The 27,132-nt window shown below is 43.9% G+C and overlaps 2 protein-coding genes across 2 annotated transcripts; both read left to right on the top strand.

The window, feature by feature from the left end:
• Positions 1-752: 752 nt before the first annotated feature.
• On the top strand, positions 753-8,611 carry LOC122409070 (mucin-12-like). The gene is made up of 2 exons (XM_043416311.1): positions 753-864; positions 1,212-8,611. The coding sequence occupies exons 1-2, from the start codon at positions 753-755 to the stop codon at positions 8,609-8,611; spliced, it is 7,512 nt and encodes a 2,503-aa protein (XP_043272246.1).
• A 655-nt stretch (positions 8,612-9,266) lies between these two features.
• Positions 9,267-26,576, top strand: LOC122409349 (uncharacterized). Its single transcript, XM_043416838.1, has 19 exons — positions 9,267-12,062; positions 12,914-13,188; positions 13,365-13,709; positions 13,852-14,178; positions 14,319-14,693; positions 14,834-15,149; positions 15,226-15,857; positions 15,948-16,325; positions 16,530-19,322; positions 19,394-19,683; positions 19,776-20,274; positions 20,364-20,639; positions 20,734-20,980; positions 21,118-21,461; positions 21,644-21,935; positions 22,046-22,360; positions 22,500-22,786; positions 23,172-23,573; positions 24,886-26,576. Exons 1-19 carry the CDS (start codon positions 9,623-9,625, stop codon positions 24,919-24,921), a joined length of 10,869 nt encoding a protein of 3,622 aa, XP_043272773.1. The 5' UTR covers positions 9,267-9,622; the 3' UTR covers positions 24,922-26,576.
• Positions 26,577-27,132: the final 556 nt, after the last annotated feature.

The raw sequence follows: 27,132 nt of genomic DNA, 5'->3' as shown, positions 1-27,132 counted from the left end.
GTGTCGTTTCGTAGCCAGGATACGCTCGTTCTAAAACTGCCTCGCTCTGATGAGTCAGCAAAAAAAATAATGAGGAATAAGGGATTTATTGTGCCATAGCTCAGATACCAGGTGAACTGGAACTCGCATAAAATATAAGAAAACACAATCGATCGACTAATGATAAGGAACGAGAGAACTTGCTCTCTTTTGCTTCTTCACTCTTCAACTTTAACTGATATTAACATAGTTCCAGATTTCCTCACTTGTAAATAAAAATATTCAACGAGTTCATCCATCGTGCATCAAAATTTTAATTCTTCATGTCCCCATGGAAAATAAATACGAATGATTCAGAAGATAACCAGAAACGTGATACGAGTAAACTCAAGGATTCAAGATAATCTTACGCACTTGAATTTTCTGTAATGATAAATTATATTTTTCCATGTGGGACATGAGATGCTACTTCGTTCCTATTGGTTCCTCTGTCTATTCGCAAACCTCGCACTTTCACTTCAGATCATTAAATCAATCGCAATAATATGAATCACAAATTTGCAAACACTTGAAACAAAAGTTAACGAAGCAGGGAAAGCTTTTTTGGAAAAGATTTACTAGAGATAGCAAAAAAGAACAAAAGCGCGATGCGGGTGTATCTCCAAGGCTCTGAAGGAAGAAGGCTCGTCTACTAAAGTTCGTCTCTCTCTTTTTTTCTGTTTCTGTTACTGCTCCCGCCTGCTCCCCCGCCTTCAACTCTTCTCAACAACTGGATGCCGTCTGTCTCCAACGTCCGCCCGCCACTCCGTCTCTCCGACGACCTATTTTATAAACAACAACAATACCAACAACAACGACAAAACAATCATTACAATAACGAACGACGTATATAAAAAAAAAAAAAAAAACACCATCAAACCACTACATTAATATGAACATACATGCTAATGAAACGATACCAAAAATATTCGAAAAATCTATATCACCGACTATGACTGACCAATTTTTGACAATTAAATCGATCACCGGGATACTCCGACACACTTATTTGTATGATTGACTCTCGTGCTCGCTTCCGTAATTCGTTGTCTCAATTTTTCAAAAACAACTATTTGTATATACTTATTCATGTACATAAAAATCGATCGATCGAAAAAATCTCCCAAAATGTGCCGCAATGATTTTAAAAAATATTGAAAACCCATGTGTGTCGCTGAATCGGTAACGCGCAGGAGTAACCACGGTTCTTCTCGTACCGGCTCGTCCCGGAAAATCTGCGCCGCCTGTCGGTTTGCTTACCAAAACAGCGAGAACTTTCGTCCAAGACGGCGCCAGTACTGAATATGCAACGCAAGTGCTCGGCACGACCCTCGATAACGGGCGGCTTTACGCGCGTATATTGTCGACCTCGAGTCGCGTTTTTTATGAGAAGGAACCTCCGCCCGAGTCCGTCAGTCCTTTCGTCGTTTATCCGTCAAGAGCGCCCCAGGACGAGTGGCAGCTGCGAGTCGATCTCGAGAATACGCCGGTCAAAATCGCCAAAGATCTTCTGGCTGGGAATAATTATAACACCGATGTAAATGACCATTCGAACGATGGTGAAGATAACGGCTCCGGTTCCGATGCGAACGTACCCTCGGAACGCGAAAACGACATATTCAACAAGCGCGAACTCAACATCGTCGATAACCACAGATTCAAGCCGGCCAAAGTACGAGCAGCTGAAAACTTACCGACTTACACCGTGAAACAGGAATACAGCTTAGCCAATGGACCATCAGACAACGTTGAAAATCAATCCCCGCGAAGCTTCAGACCTAGGGTGCCCAAAATCTTCAAACATTCCAGTTCCCGCATAACCACGACCAAAAAAGTTGAATCGCGAGCTCTGGCAACTGTGACGTATCACGGGTTTGCCGATTTCACAACGATAGTCGGAGATACCGTAATCGTATTCTCACCCAGTACGTCACCAGCACCGGTTGGACGTGCAGCGACGACTATCAAAGGAGACGCGACTCTGAGACCCGACGATGGTATTGGCATTCTCATACAACCAACCAGCGTTGTCCATTCTCACGACAGAACATCCAGGCCGGCACAGGATCAGCCGAGAGACCAACTTTTGGATGCGATCAACGGAGGACGAAGTGACTCCTCTAATGAAAATTACAACGGTCTTCAACCGAGCAGACCGAGTGAATTGGAGGGTGAATCGTCATCCAAAATTACCGACCCCATTCTTGTTCCGCTTGCCGAAAATGGATCCCCCAAGCCTACGGGTTTGCTGAAAACTCTCGATTCTACAACGGCACTCGATGGTACCACAACCATTTACAAGAGTCTTATTTATGGCACTTACATTGGCACGAATTACGCCCAGGTCATACACACGTCCTCAAACGTTTATTTCTTCCCCGATGAAGCCACTGTGTCGTACAATTCTCCTGATACAACTCTGGACTACTCATCTGCGGATACTGAACCTGAGGAACCTGAGAAGGAAACGACACTTCCAATGCCGAAGCCGACAACGCCGAAACCATCAACGAGGCCAAACAAGATTAAGTCACAGGTTAATGAAATCACCACACCTTACAGAGAAACGACGGAAAGTATATTCACAACGTTGAAAGACATACTGGCCAATGCGAAAAAACGTTTAAGTACCACCACCGAATCTCCCAGCAACGAAGAATCAAACATCGATAGTGAAATTACAAACGACATTGCAACCGGCGATCCACAGGGTCGCAGCATTAAGGGATCTTCACCGAAGAACAATTTCGCTCAAGGCTCCAAAGACAAAGAAAACAACCAGCAAGAAGTTTCCTTCGCCACAAGACTACTACCGTCGACGGTATACAAAACCTTCACCTACTTCACGACATTTTTTGTGCCAGACGGTGACCGTACCACGACGTCCGTAAAGTCACGTGAAGTTGTCTCTTCCGAAGTCACTTACTTGACGGAATTAATTCTGCCAAGTGCCACCGTGGAACCGAGTCAATCAACGATACTGAATCAAGAAAAAAACGGTCAAAAAGAATCTACGACATCTCGTATTATTACCACCACGGAAGAACCCGAAGAGGAACAAACGACGAAACAGGATGAAGAGATAGAGTTGATTTTCAAAACTTTATATACGACGTACACATATCTGACAACGTTCTTCCAAGAGAGCACCTCAAGTATATCCAGTCGAGAAGTTGTAGAAACTAATGTCGTGACACAAACAGTTGGACCGAACGGAATTTCAGAAGGCGTAGCTGGCTTGTTCGACCGTGACGAATCAGTTGTGATATTAGCGACAAGTGTAACCATGATGAACTTGCCATCGGTTAGTTTTCAGCCAGGGGAAGATCCTGAGGAGCAGGAACCGTTCACAACGGAAGCTACCGGAACTACACTAGACGAAACTACTGACAATATGTTGACTACAATCCAGGACCAAGAAACGACGATTAATGATTCAACAGACTCTACAACCTTCGACGATGAAGAGAATTCGTTCACAAATTTGGAACCAAGCCCTACGCCCAGTTTGGCTACAGAAGTTCCGAAAGGACAGGTCAAGACGTACTTCACAACTTACACGTACTTTACAACTATCTTCGTTGATGACGAAACTGAAATTGAGACGAGAACTGAAGTCTTCACAAACGTTGTCACGGAAGGAATCCAACCTACAGCGGTTGCTCCAGTTCCCGTTGAGTCGAGTTCCGTGACTACACCCAAATCCAATTCTGCTGACAAGCCAGTACCTCCGCCTGAGATTCTGGCTTATTTAGAGGCTCTGCAGAGACAAAAGTCTCAGGATGAAGCGCTGCAGCTGGCGAAGAAAGTTCAAGAAGAGAAACAACACGAAGCACCCAGTGCACAAGGAACAACGATCAACGACTTCACAACTGAAGCCATCTCTGATGGTGACCTCGCTACTTACGACGAGAGGTACGTCACTGAAAAGACTTTTACAGATAACGTACTCAACGCCCAGGTCACTCCAAACCCGCCGGTTGAAGGCGAAGTCATCGGATCAATGATCACTGATGTTATCTCATCTTCGAGTTCCGGAGGGGGAACCGTCCTCGGTGTAATGGACAAACGAAATGCCGTTCCCGAGGATCAGGAACTATCCGAGTCGAATCATCACGATGTAGAATCAGCGCCAACCCTTTTATTGCAAACAAGTTATACAACCTTCACATATTTTACCACAATGTACAAAGGCGATGCAACTAACGTAGTCAGTCGATTGGACACTGTAACCAATGTCGTCACGGAAACAATTCGACCCACTTCTGTAGTACCCGTCGAAACGAACACTCTTCCTGTCACCTATTTCACCACTTTCACTTACTGGACCACCTTCTACAAAGGCGGTGATACAGTGACGACCAGCAGGGAAGAAACGGTCAGCAACGTGGTGACACCGGGCGTTTCTCCGACACCAACTCTTGAGTTAGGCGTCATTATGACATACCGACCTGATGCACCACAGTCAACAAACGATGAAAATACTGAAGTGCCCAAGGAGTACAAAGTTGTAGCCGATAATGAAGTTACACTTTCTGATTTGCTTCACGAAAAATTGACGACCGAAAAAATAGGCGTAGTCCCTCCTAAAGACATTTTAACTCTACCGGAATCTGATAAGGTTGAGGCATCAACTATCTCACCAGAGCCAACAACGTTTTATACAACGTTTACGTATTTCACAACATCCTATATTGGAAACGAGACCATTCTGAACAGCAGGCTGGAAACCATAACCAGTGTAGCTCTGCCAGAAACCACTGTGGGACAGGTACAGGCAACCGGAAGAGCAATCGGTGGTGGTGATGTAGCGATCCAGACCCTTGATGTGGACGAAAAACCTAAAGCAACAGTAAACGAAAATGTACAACCTACTTCCAAGAGTGTAGAAGTTCCGAAAACTGGGTTAATCTCAACAATTCGATCGAGCAAAATCGCTGACGGCACAACGACCCATTTTGCTACCGATGTCTATGGAACTTATATCGATGGACTCTATGCTCAAGTTGTCGAAAGTACTTCAAGGCTCGAGACGCCTTCGTTATCAAGTTCAGCCACGCCTGTTCTTCCAACGGGTGTTCTTTCGCTCAACAAGGGTAGCATTGTCGATGCCGATGAAGTCACTACGGTTTACTTCACAACGAAACAGATCGGTACACTGATCGATGGTCTGTACGCTAAAGTGATCGAAAGTACATCAAGTACAAAGATAGATGCTGACAAAAAAGCAACCATCGCACCTGTCCAAGGTCACAGAACAGGATTGGTTCGGCTGATTCAGGGCCACATAGAAAACAATGACGTAACAACGTTCTACCAATCGAGAGTCATCGGTACAAGTATAGATGGTAGATATGCTCAAATAATCGAGAGCACGTCGAGTTTTGCTGGATCTACATCAACGACTGGCATTTCACCAACGTCAACTTTACCACCAAATGCAGCGACAGGGATTCCGGAAATTTCACCATCACCTGCAGTAATCCAGTCATCTTTGTCAGAAGAAGCAACAACGGAATCAATCGATAACGAAGAAAATGATTCCTCGGAGCAAAATGAGGAAGGCGAAGATGGTGATGAGGACGAAGAAGATGAAGACGGCCAGAAGTCACGGAAAAAATCTCGACTAACGTTTTCAAGCCGAAAACGAACTTTTACACCAGTTATTCGTCCTTTCCTTTCACGTAGCCGACCAACTTTCAACCCTAAACGCAAAGGCGCCCAAGCTGCAACGACTATCACCAGAACCGACATAACGCCCACGATAACTGCAACATTAGCTGGTAAAGGAAACAGATTCGCTTCGACAAGAGGCAGAGTCAGTTCGCCTATTGGACCGTATTCATCGACATTGAGCTCTTCGGGTTCGCGGCGATTCTCAGGAAGAGGTAGAACTGCCTCAACCTTGAGTCCATCCTCAACTTCCGGTTTTCCAAGTGGAAGCTCGCGAGGACGAGGTGCATCATCCAGAATTGCACCGTCCTCTACCTTCCCCGCTAATAGAAGAGGGCCTAGCAGCATCAGAGGTTCGTCCATTCGACCTGGACCTCGCGGATCAAGTTCTGTCTATCCTGGGGTGTCATCAAGATTCCGACCTGGAATCCGACCGTCATCCACATTGAATAAGATACAACCGACTGCCAGACACGAAGATCAGGATGACGAAGCGAATGAATTCAGTGCGACAACATTGACTACCGAAGAAACACTTCATACGGAGTACGAGGAAAGTACCGAAACGGTGACTACGCCGCTCCAAACAACAACAGAATCGTCCAGACGCTCTACCAATCCCCTCCTCCGATTCCGTAGACCTCTTAATCTGTCGGCAGGACAGAGAACAGTGGTGACGCCACGAGTACCCGTCGCAACGACTACTGGACGGTCGAGAAACCTAGCCAGACAAACCAATGTACCAACAGCCCTGAACCGAGGTTCCATTCGTGCTGGACCTCGACCAACCCCTCCAATAGTCTCACGTTCCCGTCCAGGTGGTCAGCTGTTTCCACCGCGTGGGCTTTTGAACAAGAAATCGAACCACGACCCGATTGAAGAACCTGTTGAAAACAATGAAGAATTTGAGGGCGAAGAGGAAGAAAATTTCGAGGATGATCCAGTTGAAGAGATCGCTGATAATGATTACGAAGGTTCCGAAGATGCAGCTACGACAACCAGATACACGATTAATCGGCGTCAAGGCAAGGCTGCCAGTGCATCCGTAAGCATACGGCCTTTCGGTGCAAACAGAAGAGGCAGAAGAGTGAGGCGTCAAGCGAGTCAACTCCGTTCACTGACCAACCGTTTCCGGAAACCAGCATCCAGTGGCGCAAAAGCTGAAGATAGATCTGACACTGATGTTTCATCGAGTAGAGAGGAAAGCAGCAGGTCCGTTGCACCAACCAAACAATCTTCGAGATACAGTGCCCGAGGTAGATCTCTCACTTCGGCTAGGCCAAGTGGCAATTCTCCAAGGACAAGTTCAGAAAAAATTTCTTCAGAATCTGGCGAATCGTTGGTGAAGCCTCGTCTGAGAACCAGCCCGAGAGTTAAGCCGAGTCCAACATCAAGCTCTGGCAGACAATTTACTTTAAGAGAGAAGGACAGTTCCTCGAGACTGAGTTACAAAAGACCGGCTACAACGAGCTCGAGAAACAGATCAACCGGAAAACTAGACACTGGATTGAGAACACGACCCAGAGGGAAAAGCGGTTCATCGCGATCCACTGAATCGCCAACGAATCGTCGCTCGTCTACAAGACCGTCATCAAGATCATCGGGCAGGAACAGCAACAGACGTCTACCGCAGAGAGGACGTGGTTCGTACGAGGACATTAGGGAGTCGCCGTTCGTTCACAAAGACAATGATGGAACTATAACGGTAACCCACTACGTGCCTACCGAAGTCACAATACCAGTGGTCAATAACGGAATAACCGAACAGAAAAACATCGTCACCGCACACCCCAGTACAGAAGTACTGGGTCCGGATCAATATAGTACTGTTGTAGGTGGTAACGGTCGTCCGTTAGTGGTCATAGTTAGCGAATCTACAGGTTCGAATGCTCAAGGTCAACTGGAAATCACGAGATTCCTATTGCACGAGACTCCAACGACCAGAGTATCTCATACCCTGACCAGTCTAGGAGGTCGTAGAGCTTCCCAATCGATAATCATTCCCAGTACCGTCTGGTCAGTAGAAAATGTAGTGTCAACCGTGCAGCCCTCACTGTCCAATGATAACGGGCCGCTTGCAAATATTCTACTATCGCAATTGTTGCTAGGTCAGTTGAATCAACAGAATCCGTTGCTCGGTGGTGCTCAGCCACAAGCGACACCAACGACTCAGTATAACACCCGTACAACTTCTTACGTAACAACAATCACGAAGCATCAGAGTACGGTGATCCCCCTGACGTTCCGGGGTAAGGAAATTCTAACGACTTTAGTAGATTCGAGCACAGATGTTGTAACAGCGACGGAATTCATTACTGATACAGTTGTTGTAACACCAACTGTTGCATTGCCAGCGGCTGGTCTCAACTCCTTGCTAATGCTTCTTCAACAACCTCAACAGCAGCAACAAGTTCAACATCCACTATTGGACCCGTTATTCGCCGCAGCGCCTTTGCTGACTCAAAGTAACACGTTGCCCGGTGAAGTTGAAAGACGTAACCAGCCAGCTGATTTCGATTATAAACCTAACTATGACGACTCCGAGGAAGAAGTCGCCGTGCAGAAATCAGCGAGATCACGCGTACGCACAAGTAACCAGTACAACGATCACAAAAAAGCCGAGAAAGCTGCACCAGCCGAATCGAGTGTCGTTACACTTTATGTATCGGGTAGAAGGCCTGGTGAATTCAGTACTGTTCTTTCGACCGTCAAAATAGGCGAAGAAGCAACCATCTCAAGGAGACGCAGAGACAATCACCAAGTTCAAGCCTCAGCAGCGCCGTCGCTTCATGCAGTATCCGAAAATCTATCGCACCTTACCGGAAGCGAGGAGCTCATTAACGCACACGCGCCGACTCAGAGTCTCGAGAGCGTAGTGGGTGACGTAGGACGGCACATCTCCACGTCTATCCACGCCTGATTATCCGCTAATAAGATACTACCCATAACGACCCCCAGTCGAAAAACAAAACAAAAAACCACTCGTCCGATAATCCCCATACCTCGAATATATTCTTCTTAATCAACTTCTCTCTCCCTTGTATTTTCCTGGAGTCTTTCGTCCTGTCACGTGACTACCGAAGCTGATAAAGTCAGATTCTAGTTTTCTATAAATATTTTTTTAACTATTTGAATAACTAATGTATTATAGAGAATGTGAGTGCGTCCGGTTGAAAATATCGCATTGCACTCACCGCGCGTTATTTAGTGCACCGGTTTTGCTAAAAATGTATCATGTTAGCGATGAATATGTGCCGAGATACGTATGCGTTCAACTTCACTTCTGTAAACGATGATATCCAGCTTTAAGTCAAATTCGATGATCACAAAGACGACACAAAAGTCTCTTCTGTCGCAGGACACTTTGAGGGTCCCGCTAGCTCTTCCTTCTACTATTTTCCTGTCCGGAACTCACCTCTCCCCCCACGATTAGCGTTTCCTCAATGGTCAAAAAAACTTCCTCTTGTACTAACAGCCTCGAGAGTTCGAAAGCCGCCGCACGCGCGCGCCCACACGACGACAAAATAAATTTCTCCGCGCGTCGTTGGAGTCTCATTGACGGCATGGAAATCCAATATTTTACAAATTCAAAACAATTCTCGAAGCAATTAGCTGCCGGCGTGAATAGAAAAAAAAACACAATCTTGACTCATTTCACTCTAACCGAATGCAACTCGGTACTGGCGACAAAACGAAAAAAAAAAATAAAAAAAAAAACAAAGACTGAATACGAACAAATGGGCAAAGAGTTGGATGAAAAACGCTTTATCGCTGCACTAAGCTTGGTCACGGAGAAGAGTTCCCGGGTGGTTGATACGGTCGCATCTCTCTCATCAAAATAAAAAATACAGTTTAAAAGAGAAACCCGTACACACAAACACACTCGCATAAACATGAAAATAAAATTAAAAAATCAAACAAAAAGAAAGGGATGAAGAGACAAGGCGGAATCGTCATTTCAGATGAATCTCTTGGCACACTCTTCAAGGCTTTTGGTCAGAAAGAAACGCGCCATGTCGATCACCGAAAGAAGCACATTGAGGAAGACGAGCACGAATTCGGCTTCGGTCACGATGACTATGAATATTCGCAGTCCTCCTGGCAATCGAACACCGAACCGACACCAAGAAAGGTCGTTCGTGTTCGTGTACCAGTGAAACGGAACCGGACCGAAAGACAACACAAATATACCGTGGTAAGGCGTAGACCTCTCGTAACGTATGTCAAACCGGCTCCACCTGTCGTCATCTCTTCGCCGACTGCTCGTAGAATCGTTATAACGAGAGTACGTCCACGGGGTCCAGTAAATCAATTCTTGACATTCCCTGAAGACTATCGAGATGAACAAGCATTCCCGTCAACTAGTGCAACTCGTCATAGGGTCACCGTAACCCGGAGACGCAAAATTCGGCCAACAACAACTAGCGAAACGCTGCAAAGACCCAGAGTCACGAGGAAGAAATTAGTTAATGTTCGTCCGATCGTACAGCCCACACCCACCTTTGCCATCATCACAACCGGGTTTTACAGTGCTCCCTCAAGTTCAGAAGAAGAAGACGATACCGACGAATCGGTTGACGAACAGCTTCCGAATACTGGGCTCGACGAGGAAGCCAAGTTTATCGACAACTCAGAAAAAACTCCAAGCTTGGAAGAGAGTCCTAATGACATTGACAGTAATCCCGAAAATAATTTTGATGATAGCGACGACCAAGAACCGGCGAAATTTCATCTCGAAGTTCCCGAAGAACCGACTAAAGTTGAAGATGAACCAGTCATCATAACTGATAACTTCTTCTTCCCTGCCTCGGATTCTAACGATGAGGATGAAAAAGACGAGGTTGAACTGGAAGATGATGACTTTTATGAAACGACAACTGGACTCTCCGAAAGGGAATCAGTCACAACCGAAGAGCCTGAATTGACCAATCTCGACAGGACTACTCCGGAGACACCCATCAAAGATTCTCTGGAAATAACAACAACAACAACAACAACAACAACAACAACAGAGTTCGTTACTGAATTCCCAGAAACATCAACTGAATCCACTAAAGCAACTCTGCAAGATCAATCAGAAGAGAACACAGACCCACCCACAACTGTTACAGGCTCCGATGAAATCAATGATCAAACCGAGCCAACGACGCTTCAGGATGGAATGAACAATGACTTCACCACAGAAGTGAATTTGAATAAAAAGGAAAACACGTACCCTGAAATAGCAAAAAAACCGGTGACCATTTACATCGAGGAACCCGTCAAGGACGAAGCTCCTGAAACTACAAAAACACCGGTGACGATTCATATCGACGAAACCGTCGAGGAGGAAACTCCTGAGACCACAAAAACACCGGTGACGATTCACATCGAGGAAACCGTCGAAGACGAAACTCCTGAAACTACAAAAACACCGGTGACGATTCACATCGAGGAAACCGTCGAGGACGCAACTCCTGAAACCACGAAAAAACCGTTAACGATAACCATTGAGGAGGAGAAATGGAATACTAATTCGAATACGTCCGTAATCTCAGATGTGACAATGATTCCCGAAGAAGTATCTGATGATGACTCGGCCACTTCTATACCGATCACTACCGAGCCATCGATCGTTGAATCCGCTGTTTCGGAAGCAGCTTCCGTATCTCCTGTCACCGAAGCGGAAATGCCTGCTGTAGTGCAACCAATCGAAGCCGAGGAAGAGGATCTCAGTGTAGTACCTTTGGAATCGTACGAAAAATCATTAGAGAGTTCCTCACAGCTGGATGTAAACACTCCCAATATTCGGCCAAGTTCGACTTGGACTCCGCGTGTAAAAGCAACTAAGAACTCCCCTGAAAGCACACACTTTGAGACTATTGATTCTGAAGTACCGAGCGTGATTCCTCTAGAAGCCGAATCGATGACAGCGATGAAAAATAGTAATGACGGCAATTTAGGATCAACGATATCGGTGACTACGAGCTACGCTTCACCAACAACGGAAGACATCGAAGCTGGTCTCGCTGATGATTTGTATCTGTCCCTTTCGCGTCCCGACTTTCCCCAAATATTACCTTCGAAATCGATCGATACTAACGAACCTAAGCTTACAAATAGCGATAATGTTGTTCCAACACCGGAATTGAGCACGAGCGTTTATTACTCTGAGACTGTTGTAACTTCAACTAAATTACGGACTTACACTTACGTGGTGACAAAACTTAACGGACTTGAGACTGAGGTTACTTCATCGACGACAGTGAGACCCCGTGTTACTACACTGACGTTAACGGTGCCCGTGACGACGACCATCTCCCCAACCCTGGATTCGTCAGCACACAACTCTGTTGTCGTTGCACCTGTGTATAGTCCAGTATCCGTTGCCGGTGAGTAACACAATCCCATTGACCGGTTGACGTTCTTCGTCCGATGAATCGATTATCCACCATCTTTATTTGGATTCAAAATACTTTATCGTTAAATGACGAATAACATAGGCTTCAATTTCTGAAACCCATTACTAGATTACCGGATAAGCGATGTTTTGAGGATAATGGATTCACCATAAACTATCACCTATGGAAAATTTTTTATTCTAAGTACCATGACTCTGACAATGAAATTCTTCCCAAGCGATTACTTTCCCGCGTAACATCTTCTCTGTATTTATGTCTTTTTCTAAATTTATCTGTTTTTTTTCGCCCTCTAAAAACTCGAAATTCTTCTGGAGTGAAGTAGTCTCTGAATGAATTGAGCGTCAACACATTTTTGGTTTCACGAATTTGACTATCTTATATGGTAATTTAATCTGAAACCACAAATGATGCAGAGCTCTGCTGAAAGAGAACTGGATCGCTCTCTGATGTTTTTTTCTTATTTCTTTAGCATAAAAAGACCTACACACGCGACTGTACAAAATCTTTCAAATTCTTTTCTCAATTGGCCTGTGGTATACTGCGTGTAAATGAAATTACTTTCTACCTCTGGGATGAAAAAACAAAACTTATGTGCCAATGTATATACTGTAAATTTTTTATTGTGATAGTCTCCATTGCAGTTCTTGTACTGTGTAAATAGCTGTTTTTTAAGCGAGGAAATTTTCCTGAATTTTATCAAATGTTTTTATTTAAAAGTTCCCGATTATGATAAATCATTGTCTCCCGGGGTTGGAAAATGCCATTCCGGCAATCGAAGAAAACCTTTGTTTCGTTTTTAAATATTGCACTGCCGATGACAGAATCCGAGGGCAAAGAAGAGGAAGAAGGTCGAAGATTTAATCTCGCAACGCGGGTAATGTCCAACGGGGTAGAGGTCATTGTTGCTGGACCCACCCCGGCTCTCAGATGGGAAAATTCCAATCCTCAACCAACCTTGACACTCTCCGATGCCGTGGTTATGCTCATGCCACAGGATGATCCTAATGAATTCGTTACGAAAACTTGTACAACCACCTTCACTTACCTCAACACGATTACCAAGGACGGTGCTACGATCGTGTCCACTGATCAGCAGGTGATTATACGATAAGTGGACGAAGGACACACCAACTTCTTATAGATCAAACAAGATTCCAAAAACTTGAACAAAATATTTCCAGCCATTATTTTAATTAAATACAACAAGCTTTTTACGTTAACAATGAAAAGTTGAGATATTTTAAGTCTAAAACGTTGTGAATTATTGTCAAGGTCGTGGCGAATACTGCTACCGAAGAAAGGCATCGTAAAACGGGAACGGAATCTGCGAGTGTGACTCTCAAAGCATCACCGACTCTGCGCACCGAAGTATTCAAAACGACTTATACATATTTGACTCTGAATACCGATCACCCTGACGTGAATAACGCTCTAGGAAGTAGCATGAAAGTCATCACAAACACAGTCACTGCACCGCAACATTATTTGGACATGCTAGAACCCTCGGAAGCCTGCCAACCAGAAACAAATACTTATTTAAGCACCAGACTTCTCGAGAAAACTTTCATGGAAGATGGAAGAACGAGAATCGAGACTAGCAGTGACACTATCACGCAGGTCAGTTTTATATTAATGCTTAATCCAACAGAAAATCAGCAAAAAAACTTCAATCCGACACTCTCCTTTATTTGTGTACAAACATTTTAAAAAGTTTCGCTATCTCAGATGTATTTTTTAATGTGATATGATATATTTCTAGCTTATAATCACTGAATCCGCGCCACCACCACCGAGACCTACGAGCGTCGCTACAACATTGACGGCATTAGATAAAATGGACGAGTCGATGACCGACATCACAAAAACCTATTTCATCACTTACACGTATCTAAACACATACTTGGAAAAGGGCAGCACGGTGATTCACACAAATATTGCAACTTCAACGGACGTCGTGCTGGAAAAGATACCTGCGAAAAAGACTGCGGTCCAATCGGTTTCAGTCACACCAACTCCGGAACCCATTCAAATATTCGCTACCAAAACATATCTGACGACCTTCACGTACTTCACCACATTGCTGCAGGTGATTTTCGGAATTGATGAATTTTTCAGAAATATATTTTTCGATTGTCTTTGATTGGTCAAATTGTTATTCGCCTGAATAACAATCTCAAATGATCAGGTGAGCTGTCAAATAATTAAGCACCTCCTCATGTCTTCCAGGCTGGTGCGGACGGTGAAACTGCCACGACAATATCATCAAGATCACACATTGTGGAAAACGTTGTAACGGAGTCAATTGCGCCCAGCTTGCTTGACGCTGGATATATGAACGCCCTTCTAACTACTGCGCATCACTCGGATTCGGTTAAAAATGTGGTCACTGGTTCAACAATAATCTTCTTCGATGAAGAAGATCAAATTGATCCAACGACCACAAGCAGTTCAGTATCTACACCAACGAATTTGCCTGAACTCGAATCCAGTGATAAGGTTCCCGAAAGTACTCCTGAACCTTCGTTAACCAATCCACCAGTGGAGGCAAATGGCAGTGAGGCACAGATAGCTGCAGAACAACCAGACTCGTCCAATGATCCGGTAGGTGTTAGAGGAAATATATTAACGTAATTGGATAGGCACTTCAAGGATCTATGGGCACATGATCATCCAGTTACTCTCTTCTAATCGCAACTTGTCGCAGATTTAATTTCTGTGATCTCATATCGTAACAATTGCAGGACAACTCCACATCGTCAGAGCATATCGAAAATAAAAGGCCATCAACAGCAGCAGGGAGCACGGGTGATCTGCAAGTTAGCAACTTGCTCAGTTTAGGCTCTTTAGGGATAAACAGTTTATCAGCACTCGGACCCGTCATCACAGCCATGGCAGGAATGGCAGGTTTGTTGCAATCAAAATCTACGGCAACGCGAAGGAATGACACGGTAGCACCGATTGAGGCACAGGAAGTCACCACGCAAAGATCACCCATTTACATTCCTGTAGCAGATTTCGCTGATGGAGATATCGAGACAGCGGAAAGTCAGAATATCGGTAAGCTCTGGAGGCTTAATATTGTTTGTCATAGTTACTGAATTGTTTTTTGATCATCATCTCCATGGGATTTCAGCTGCCCAACTAGCAAACCCGGGTCCGAATTACATACCCGAAACTCGACACAAAGTGGCCGCTAGTCTCGCCGACGGTATACCGATCTCTCCAGGTGAAATCATCACCGCCAACAGCGATGTGATTATCGGCAAACCTGGAAAGTTAGGCCCTCGACCACCAAACTCGAACGTGGATGAGAATATTGGCATGAAGCCGCCGCCAATCCCTGTACCTAATATACCAGTGCATCCTGTTCTCGAGGTCGTTCGGGACGATGAACCAGACTTGCAGGCACAATCTTCGATTCAGAGTCATCGAAATACCCAGATTCAAATTCTATCTGCGCATCAAGTATACGAGAAACACTTGAAAGTACCAGGATCATCGGTATTCCCAGGGTCCTCCCAGGGCTCATCTCAGCAGAAGAGGCCTTCGCACATAAAACCTGGCTCGACCGTAAGACAGCCAGGAAATAAGCAGGATCACTTGGAAAATGATCCTCTTTTGATACCACCGAACAGACCGAACGTAGAGCAATATGCCAATCCAAACATCAATTCGAAGGATGTGGAATGGAACAGGGACCGATACAGGAGACCTTGGAGCGCGAAGGATCCTCTAAGTCCAGCTGCACCGTCAAAATACGATGGAGTAAGTTCCATTTTTCTTAAATGCAGCCACCATTGAGCGCTGCATCGACTGACCTTGCATTGAAAAATTATATTTTAACGTTCGATCCAGGTCCAATCTGAGGTTCCGCAGGACAATAAACCGTGGCCAAATCACGCTCATTCGGAGGAACAAAACCGTCATCCTTGGGGTCAAAAAGATCCACTACAGGGGGAAACAAATGTTATGCTGGAAAGTTCCGAAAACAAACCCCGTCCATCGGAGCCAATAATCCATCAAGTACCCCACGTCATCGATCGCTCCACGGGCCAACCTTTGCTCGTAAATATCCAACCTAGCCAAGTCGCCAACGTTGTTATACCTCAAGGTGGAACTCAAGCTTTAATATTCGGTGACACCAGTGAGCCTCACATAAGTGGACAGTACTTCGATGATCCATCTCCCTACCCAGAGCCCGAAGTTGGTCCTGGGTTCGTTGGTGTTGAAAAGGTCCGTAGTGATAGAACTATTACTGCTATTTGTAGCTGAAGGCGCTCATCTAGTTTCAATTAGGGGTTCATTTGAAAAGACTAAAAGTACTTGATATCTGTACTTGTTAAGTTTGAACGTAAGGCGTCGCGTGATTACTCATCGAGCCCAGCTACTTGATGCTTCATTTCGATTCATTACTTTTCATAAATTATATCTGTGCAGATTCAGGATAATCCGGCTGATTATATGTTACCACCTGCTCCTCCAATAAGTTTCAAGCCGCTAGCACAACAGTCGAATATGCGCGACCACGCTCAATCAAACTCGGAGTCTCACTCTCAGAATCAATTCAACTTGGGGCGACCTCAGGACACTTCAGAAATTACAAGGCAGGATAAAAGGCCGTCGGAAGTTTTGCTGATACAACGCCCTGACAGTCATGGGCAGTCGAGTGGCCAGGGACACGTGCATACGGAAATTCTCGTTCACCATCGACCTGAAAGCGTCAACGTTCGGCCTCAGGCAGTCTCGCACGGTTATCAGGAATCTTACGAGCCACCCCGGCGAGATAACGCGAACAAACATACGAGGCCAATTGAGCAGTCTCCACCAAGGAGAAGCGAAGTTGTTTCGGGACCAACGGATACTCCACATCAATACATATATCTAGACGGGAAAACTGGCAACCAAGGAGGAAATGACATGAAAATGAATTGGAAGTTCGACAGAAAACCTCACCGCAATCCACCGATTGGTCGACCCGACCGTCGTCAGGAAAGGCCATCGATCAGACCACATCATCCAGTTTCCCACAGTTACCCCATTTTCGAAAGGCCAGGATATCATCCAAACCGTAAACCGCAGCATCCGTTGTCGTCCTCCAGACCACACCCTCACGCGGCCAGCCACTTTTCTGCTAATCCTAATTGGTACTCTCCAGGGTCACATGAAATATCCAAAAAACCTGGCAGCCAAGTGAGGCCACTGTCAGCTCCAAAGCAACCTATACCCAGGCCCTTCAACGTAGGCCACGAGATAAACAACGGTCCATCGGAGATTGTACCTACCGGTGCAATCGGATATTACAATCCGTCTAACGATCCTAAAATCAAGCCGATAGATACTAAATATTATCCACAATTGCCTACGATCAAACCGGAGATTCAAAGCTTCGGTGAAATTTTGCCACATCCTGACGATGATCACAAAGTTCCATGGAAAGTAGATACCCAAACGGAGAGGACGGCAGTTGATGATTCAGTCAGCGACGCTTCCGAAAGCGTAGTGTTACAGAACGATGCGCCAGACGATCATCAAGAAAGTCCGGATCATATTGACAAGCAAGACCTAGAGATTAGTGACGATCAGACGTTGTCACCGGCGAACGTCGCTGGAGATAGACAGGAAGAGATGGCCGTTCACACCTCAAGCACTTACGATACCGTAGGGTCGGTTAATACCGTTGTTGGGAAACCGTTAGATACAGAACAGAGCATTAGTTACGACACTGAAAATGATAATCCTTCGAACATCGATCACCATCCGAGCCATGCTCATGGCCCAGGGTCGCCCAATGATGAATCTTACGGGAACCCGATTGCTCAAGGTAAACCCTACGCAACTTACAACGAACAGATTGGTCACGAAAGACCTCACGACCAACACCAACATGGACATCATCGCCCGGATTACGAGGTCATTCAAGGAGTTCCATTTTCTCATCATACCAGTAAAAAACCGAGTCAGGAACAGCGACCAACTTTCAGACCGTACGACCACGACGATACTATTGATCTAACACCTCCAGCAATTATACCGCACTTTAGCAGCCCGAACGAACGTCCCGGAAGGCCTTTCTCGAGACCTCAAAGTAGCAAGAGACCGGACAGCAGACCAGTATCTCGTCCGCGACCCGAAAACGACGCTACGAGCGCAGATAAATACAGAAATCGTCCAGCTGCTAACGGAAACCAATCAAACAGTCATCCAGTGACTGTCTTCGATAATTCCCATGGGCAGGGTGAAAATGGCCAAGAAAGCAGTTTCCCTTCGCAGCACGAGTGGCCGCAAAATCCACAAGCATCAGGGAACCCGCCGGTGCAGAGTCCACCCGGTAAGGATCATCGCAACGATTTCCCGAAAGTTGAAGGGAGTAACAATCGTTATGTAAGACGAAATCAAACAACTAAAACAGCCTCTTATTTCCCATCCAATGAAGAAGGATCCAGCTTAGGTGACAGAACCGATCAAACTCCAAACAGAATGCAAAATTCTGGTACCAGAGTTCATCCGGCTTATCCTCACATTCTCACGAAACCGAGACCCCGCGTGCCAGGTCCGATTACGATAACTTCGCACTCGAAAAGACCGGATATCAACAATGATAAACCAAAAATACAATTCTCCCTGCCCGTCGAAGCAATGGGTGAGGAAAAAGACAGTACGACCCAGACCGAGAGACCACCCAGTATGCTTATCACCGCAAATGGCCATAAGAACAAGAAGCAAAAACAAGAAACGCTCGAAACTGCTTCGCAAACAAATTTCGCAACGCCCGATCGAGACAACGAGAATTCGCAGCAACAGGAAGTCAAGGTTTATGGAAAACCAACGGAAACAAAGAAACAGGAAGCCAGCAGCTCTCATTCCAATGGAAATCTGAGAGTACCTTCCCAGAACATGATGCCACCGCCTGTGAGGAATAGTCACGACAGTTCCACTCATCCTGATGACAGCAAAAATGGAGATGGCTTGAAACCACCACCTCCTCCTGCTGATGTTGTCGGATTGTCCCCACCTCCCGTTGCCATTACCACGACTGGCAGACCGAAAGAGGACCGATTTTCATTCCCAACTCCCGAAGAAACGGACCTGACACCACCGAAATACATACCTTTGAAGGAGTCCGCTGGAGCTGTGGCTCCACCTCCACCTCCACCGAGCACTAAAATGGTGCCGCCTAGCCCAAGACCAACTACAGTTGCGAGACCGTTCCTCGTCGACATACTTTCTCAGGTAAGCTAAAATGGAAACGGTTTTTAACGAAAATTTTGGAACCAACCCTCAAGTCTGTATTGCACTTCCAGGACATGGTGCCTCCACCTTTGGTGATCGAAACATCAAGGCCTGCTATAGAAATTGCTACGGTTAGACCAGCAATCGCTGTATCTGGATCCATCCAGATCGCAACAGCAATCGCCGCTTCCCACATACCAGTAATGCAAGATATCGAAGTCAAAATACCCATAATCCATGGCACAGTTGACCTCCCGGTCGTAATGGACGTTTCAGAGATAATGAAACCTTCTGAAACCGAGCGACCCGAGCATGTCAGCATTTACACCGTTCGACCTTTCGAGACCCGACCGGTGTCGAGGTAACATGAATTTTTTAGTAAATTTAATCATGATTTCCGGTCGAGGATCTTTTCATTATTGTATATTATATTTGCTTTCTCATGGCTTTCAGAGTCTCGGTCCAACCGACAACAATAATAACATCCAATTTGATAATGCCAACGAAACTGAGAAGCCCACAAATCAGTAGCGTCGAATCGATCGGCCCCTCCATCAGTCGAATCAGTTCGGTTCCTACAAGACAGCCGTCTTACGATCCAACCCGCAAGCCGACGAGAAAACCCGATCATCCGGTCTTTTTAGAGCCAAGTCGACAAAACACTGAGCTTTCGATGAAAATTGAACCGACTCAATCCCTGATTCGACCGAGCAACAAAGTCGTCGAACCGAGATTTGGCAGCACTCAAAAGCAAAAGTACCACAAAAGTGAGAGTAGCACTTACGAAAAGCCGACTCTTGTAACCCGGGTTCACAGCTCCTCTTCGAGAAAGACCAATTCTTTCGTACCAAGGCGAGATAAGTTGCCGAAAACCAAGGAATTCCTGGGCACCGTGATTCAGGAAGTCACGAAAAATGGAACTACGGCGACTGTGGAAATGAAACCGAAAACCGTAATCATTTGTTCTTCCTGATCTCTTGCAAACGCAAACTCCAGCTATCCACATTAACATTAAGGGTAAAAATGTGTTTTCATCGACAGGTAACCCACTTCAGAACGATGACCGTCACAAGAACCGAAACTTCCGTAGTCGGATCACCACCAACCACGAGAACTCTGCTCCTCACCCACACCATGACTTCAACCATCATCGAAACCGTCACGGAAACTCTGCTTCGTCCAACAAGTGTCGTTGTAACTTCAACGGTTTTGCAGTCTATGACGCGCTTACCAAGCTCTTACGATAACGCTGTTGACAACGATTCCATATTTGTTGTTATGAGCGACCAAAATCCACCTGCAGCCGGTGCAGAAGAGGCGAGAAAACTTTCCAAAACTACTGATTCTAGAATCTTCAATTAATCGAATTAATCTTTCGGCAGATTTTAATGTGTTTTTTTTTTGCCTTTAGGTTGAAGCAGAGTACGGGGAAGAGGAAGTTTCCAGAGACGAACAAGAACCGGCTGGCAATGAAATCCACAGAGTTCTTGCAGGAGGAATTCTCGGGGCCCCAGTCGCCCCGATGAAACCTCCAGTGAATTATTGTCAACCCGAATGCAAGGCATCGAAAGCCGAGGTCTGCTCGGAAGTTGGTAGCGAAGCGAGATGCGTTTGTCGACCCGGTTTTGCGAGAATGTTCCCCGATCGTCCTTGCAAACGTGAGTACAAAAGTTTGGTCCGTGTCCAAAAAAATAGTGTTTCTTATGAGCGTGCAACGATTTTTAAAGTGTTGAAATAAATTTGAAATATATTGAAATTGATAAATCAATAATTGTTCAATAATTGTCACAACTAGCGACTTACACGTATACCGTTCGCGTCGGTCTCGAGCGAATGGGTCGAGAGCCAATATTTTACGAGGCAGCGTTGAACGACACGAGTTCAACGGCATTTAGAAGATTGGCTGCACCAACGAAAGAAGCGCTCGATCGTACCATGATGCAGAGTGACCTCCGAGACATTTATCGAAGTCTCGACATTGCTGGTTTCATGCCAAATCCAACGCAGGTTGAATTCCACGTCCAGTTAACCGATAACGCGAATGAAACGCGACTTAAAGATGTTCTTCGAAAATATCTCGTTGGTAGCAATTACAGTCTCGGAGGTACCGAAGTTTACGCTGCGAGGGACCTTGAAATGGTGAGAAATCGATGCTTATGAATTTCATAAGAATTTACACTTTCCAATTGTTTTGTTCGCTTACAATTTAAAAATCACAATTCGAGCTGCTGCTGCAATCGTCAGTCAACAAATAAATGTTTCCATCACTAGTAGAGCTGCTTTGATTTCTTAGACTCAACGTTTAATATTGTTTCGTTCAGATCGAGGCACGAGACTTCGATGAATGTTCAATCCACGACGGTGGTCCTCATCACGATTGCTCACCGCATGCCGCTTGTTTCAACCTCCGAGGGTCATATCAGTGCTCGTGCAAAGAGGGCTGGGCCGATCTTTCTGAAAATCCTGCATATCCTGGACGCATCTGTTCCCAGGCACCTCTGGGATGCGCCGCTTGTAACAACAAGGGCCACTGCACTACCAATACTCATGGTCAAGAGATTTGCGAGTGTTTCCCCTGGCACACTGGCCAGAAGTGCCAAATAAACCTCAAAGGTGCGGTTTATACTTGCATCAATATTTTTCCTTGAGAAAAATTATTTTTATCATAAAAATGTCGCGTTCAAGCGAAAAAAATATTCCTGACTGTACTCTTTTGTTTTCAGTATTGCTGATAGCTCTCGTAACGACCGGAGCAGTTCTACTCGGCCTATTGGCTGTTTGCCTCGGTCTCGCTTGTTTCCGCCATCCAGAGCGTCGGAGCAAATCGGGTGATCGACGAGCGATGATTCCCGGGACTGCTGGTGACACCAGCAGCGAAGGTAGCGTAACGGATCTCGCGATACCTCACCACGTGCCTCATATTTTACCACCGCCCCCGAGAACAGTAGCTCCAGCTCCGCCAGTCAAGAGACCTGCCAGAAAAATCACTCCCAGCGGAAAGCGTTGTCGATCACCGAAAAAGGCTTCGATTACAACTGGTAATTACGTTTTCGCGAATGTTTTCCATTTTGTGTAAATTTTGCGAATGTAAAGTTTTTCATTTTGAGTATTTTTGAGGAATTAGATTTCTGGAAATTTTTTTCGCGTTACTAAAAGTCAAATGAATGGTACTCGCAGGGCCGGCGAACGAAGAACACTGCGATCGTTCTTTGACCGTTATGATACCGAGAGCGAAATATCGCTCGAGCCCTCAAACAGCTCAAAACTATAAACCGACCATGAGCACCTTTGCTGCGGACGAACACAAATTGATGAGCTATCTCGAAGGCGGAGGTCAACCAGGTAACCGAAAACAAAGCGTCTCGAGCACCAAAGATTTTGGCAAAAACTACGACGAATCGGGAGGCCAAGTGACGAGAGCCCCTGTAACGACGAGCGGCGCTCTTGTCAGTGCCGGCTTTCAGGTGAAATTATATTTTTGCCCTTATTCATTATCTTTTCCCATAACTAGTTGAAAAGTTTTTTTATTTACTGCAAAAAAGATTTTGAATGTAATTTTTTGGTCTTTTTGAAAAAATTCTACAATGAAGAAAAAATGTTGTAATAAAAAATTCAAAACAGATTCCAAAAAGAAGACTTTTCATTAAATTTATTTGAAAAATCGTGCTTTCTACCATTTTTAGCATTTCACTGTTTTGATTAATACAAAAAGAATTTGAAACCAAACAGCACCTGAAATGACTTTTGCAGCATTATTTATGTGCAAAATACAGGTGGAATGTTCCTTGTAACGAATAATCCTACGACGAGTTTAAAAAAAAAAAATAATAAACGTCGAATGTCTTGAAGGTTTCAGCAACGGTGACGAGGACCGTCGAGGAAGAATCAACGATAGGGCGTTCGTGTGCTGAAACTCTTCTGCAAGTGGAGCCGTGTACGAAATTAACGAGAAATTCCGATCTCCAAGGTGACGTTCGTTCGACCTTGGCACGTTCGTCCGGTGAAACATCGACCTCGACGAAACTTTTGCGTCTCGATTTCGGTGATTCCTCGGGCTCCACCCTCGCGAAATCTTGTGGGAATACGACCATTCAAACGTCGACGAAAAATGCACCTAGCCGAAGAAGCGACTCTAAAGATACGAGGGACGCAAGAGATAGCGGGAGCGAAGGACACATGACCTTGGAAAGGGATCTCGGTAGCACTCTCCGACTGACCCCTCAACATCCGACTCTATACAAGCCTGATAGGGTAAGAAATTCACAACTCATCGATCAAAAATCGAAATAAGTTTATTCGAGATTCCAATTATTTATTTAATAATATATTTTCGCACTTTTTTTCAAATCTTTCGTTCCATACAATTCATGTTATCAAAACTCAGAGTTAAGGTAACTCCTGTACTTCATGCTAGTCAAATGAGTGCTAAATTTTCAAAACGCTTTTAGACCAAGTTTAACGTACCGATTAAATGTATTGTTAGTGGATTTGTATTACAGCATATCTTATGTCACTAAAAAAAAACAAATAAACATCAAAAATGTGTGCGAAAATCCGACCCATTTTTTGATGCTATTAAAAAATAAATAATTAATATCTCTTCAACGCATTAAGCTACAGAGTTCGAAGAGGTCGCGATCGAAAGAAAAAAAAAAATAAAAAATACGTTAACTTATAATATTCTCTGGAATACTATAGTTAATTAATTATTAAAGAAACAAATTTTGAAAATTTTCGAAAACAATTGGAAACGCTATCGCTCCGGTAAAGAGTCTCTGGCAGCAACTCGTCATGTCATGTTGTTGTTATAAATGTACTTGTCTCAGAGTCGCTGCCGCGACTCTAGATTAAGATGTAAAAATATTAAAAACGCTAGTTTTGCAAAACCATCAACTGATAAATGCAAATTTCCACGCTGACACATTTTCACTGGTATTTTTCAAAAAATTATCTGCGTTTTTTGATCGATTTTATTGGAACAAGTCTCATTTTGTTCGTCAACCGGTCCTCTATGAATCCACCATGTAGTTGTTTTTTTAACTCGATCGCTTCACTGTTGCAGTTAATTGTTCATTAAGTGAAAAAACTTTTTAATTCATAATTTCCGAAGGAATGAGTTTAAAGGAAAATCTACGTGGTGAATTCGTAGAGGATCAGTTGAGGAACAAAATGAGACCTGGTGCAATAAAATCGGTTAAAAAATAGAGATGATTCTTTGAAAAATACCTGTGAAAATGTGTCGTCATGGAAATTTGCATCTATCAGTTGATAGTTTTGCAAAGCTATCATTTTAAATATCTTTTCACGTTAATAAAATATGTTTGAATACATATCTACTAACAATAAGTTTAATCGGTACGTTGAACTTGGTCTAAAAGCGTTTTGAAAATTTAGCACTCATTTGACTAGCATGCAGTACAGGAGTTACCTTAAAAATAGATAAATTCAGTAAAATATGCATCTCAGAAATGTATTTTTCATTCGTTATTGACTTTTTTTTTAAATCAGTAATTTCGCTGCAAATAAATCACAATAAATTGTTTGTTTTTTTCAATACTTTCAGACAAGCGATCGTGATTCCAACTTCGACTCGCTGTAGACGCAAGTCTCACGTAACCGTCGAGCGAAAAGGTGTGGAAAAACATGCGTGAATGAATTTTTAAATAAAAAGAGAATAAAACGCTCGTAGACGCTGGATGTTCGACGAGCGTGATCCCCACGCGTTGAGCTCGACTTTCCCTCAAGACTAATGGAATTCGTTGTTGCCAAATAATAATTAACAAATATATTTTTTTGTTTCTTCGTACTTATCGAGAGTACCAGAGAGAAATACCGATTTACGTATGCGGGTCACGACTTCGATCGTTAAGGCAATCGCTAGTTTTCAAACTTCGAGGAAAATGATTCAATTTTCGGAATATCGTTTAAGAAATTATTTGTATTGAGAGGACACAAGTTTTGAAAATCGTTGCCAAAAAATATGGAAAAAAATAATTCATTGGAAGAGTGGGCGAAAAAGGGTGATGACAAGGAAATCAAGCGAAGTGCAAGCCATAAGAACGTCGTGACCGCGTAGCATACTTCGATTTGGTGCTTTCAGCACATTTTTATCGTACCACTACGAAAGTTTGCTCGTGTATATAAACACATGATCGTGGTTGGTCAAGTACCAATAACAAAGGATGGTAACGCCTCCCCCTTCTCCTCCCTTTCCCGCCCAGCTAGCTTTTTATTTATTTGTATTTTCGTGAAAAAGCTCAAATATGATTTTCTATTCGTGAAAAGAAAAGGAAGAGAGACTTGCTCGTTGCTATCGTACCCCAATCTTGCTCCCAATTAATTATTTCTCGTAGCAGAAATAAAGCCAAAAAGTGTCCTGCTTAAGAATATGAATTTCGTAAATATTCTCGACAAGGGTGTCAGTGTAAGGAAACGTGTACATTGAACGCGGACGTCAAAACATAAGAGATTTTATGTACGAAGCATCATTGACGAACGATCAACTTTATAAAATTGTTATTGTTATTCTATTATGTTTTTAGCATGAGTGTTGTGTGTGGATGCGTGTATTTTGTGCGTTTGTATTTAATCCATATTTTATGAGTCAACATATGTAATTTTATGCCCACTCAGACACCCTGGAAGATCGCTTGCATTTCTTTTGATTCATAAATAAATGCAACGAGAAATCATCTCGCGAAAGAAAGTGAACTGGACGAAATAGCATGAGACTCGCGCGCCTGTGTGCATGTGCGTGGCGAATTTATATCGCTCGCACTTATTATTGAATTTAACAGAGAAAAATGAAATATAAATCTATTAACACGAATTTATGTTTTTCATACGAAAGACCGCGGGTTTTTCTTAACCAAAATAATGTCCTTTCATGGACCGTTTTTCTAGCTATGTTATTCTGAAAAATGGGAATAACTATCGTCAGCTACTAAAACACGACAGGGCTAACCTCTCGTACCTCAAAAAGTGTACGTACTAACGTTTCCAAACGCGTTCAAAAGTGTTACTCACACCACCGGAGTCTTTTGTACGTGGAGCTCGTTATATCATGCTCTATACATATATAAATAAATAATATACCTTTTTTCAATATGTATATACTTGCATATACATATAGACTCTGTTGTATATACTATCTTCTATAAAAAAAAAACTTATTTTATGTGTATCATTGTATTTTTCTTTTGTATTATTAGCATATTTGATCGTTTTGAATAAATCATCATTATAAATAATGAATTCTTGTATTAAATGCATCCACATGCCGGGACGTGACGCTCATCGCAACATATATTTTTTAACATATCGCTGTTATATATATGACTGCATTGGGACTGTCAAATGGGCCCAATTAATGGCAATCGTAGGGTCAAAAAAGAGTATGCGAAGCAGATCATAATGTCCGAGCTGAGAATGCACAGGAGTACGCGCGAGGGAAGAATAGCTCGGAGACTTCCGCCATTGAGAATTTTGGACACTAATGAATGGTTCTGGGATGGACGTGGTATACATTGGCATTTGTCCTGACGAAGCGTTGACAAGAAACTGTAGCCACGAAATAGTGGTAATCCGAATCTTCTCAGATGAAAGTGATAATTGTTTTTGTTGTTCTTTCATATAGTTGTGGAATTGTTTTCGCAAGTTTTCGAAGCTATTGTGGTAGTTTTCGAAATAATAGCTGATGAATAATTAATAAAAATTCATTGGTTTATAGTTGGCAGATCTTAGCTCAGAAGATATCGTTTTTTTTAAACGATCAGAAATCAATTACGAAACACATGAGTAATACTAAAAA

Source organism: Venturia canescens, chromosome 4 (genome assembly GCF_019457755.1).
Source record: "Venturia canescens isolate UGA chromosome 4, ASM1945775v1, whole genome shotgun sequence".
Lineage (NCBI taxonomy): Eukaryota > Metazoa > Arthropoda > Insecta > Hymenoptera > Ichneumonidae > Venturia > Venturia canescens.
This window is presented reverse-complemented; position numbering and strand designations above follow the sequence as displayed.

Coding starts and splice junctions, on each gene's coding strand:
- LOC122409349 (XM_043416838.1), top strand. CDS start 9,623: ATGAAGAGACAAGGCGGAATCGTCATTTCAGATGAATCTCTTGGCACA. Junction 13,189..13,364: donor TCGTGTCCACTGATCAGCAG/GTGATTATACGA, acceptor ATTATTGTCAAG/GTCGTGGCGAATACTGCTAC. Junction 16,326..16,529: donor GGTTCGTTGGTGTTGAAAAG/GTCCGTAGTGAT, acceptor ATATCTGTGCAG/ATTCAGGATAATCCGGCTGA.
- LOC122409070 (XM_043416311.1), top strand. CDS start 753: ATGCCGTCTGTCTCCAACGTCCGCCCGCCACTCCGTCTCTCCGACGAC. Junction 865..1,211: donor TCATTACAATAACGAACGAC/GTATATAAAAAA, acceptor GGTAACGCGCAG/GAGTAACCACGGTTCTTCTC.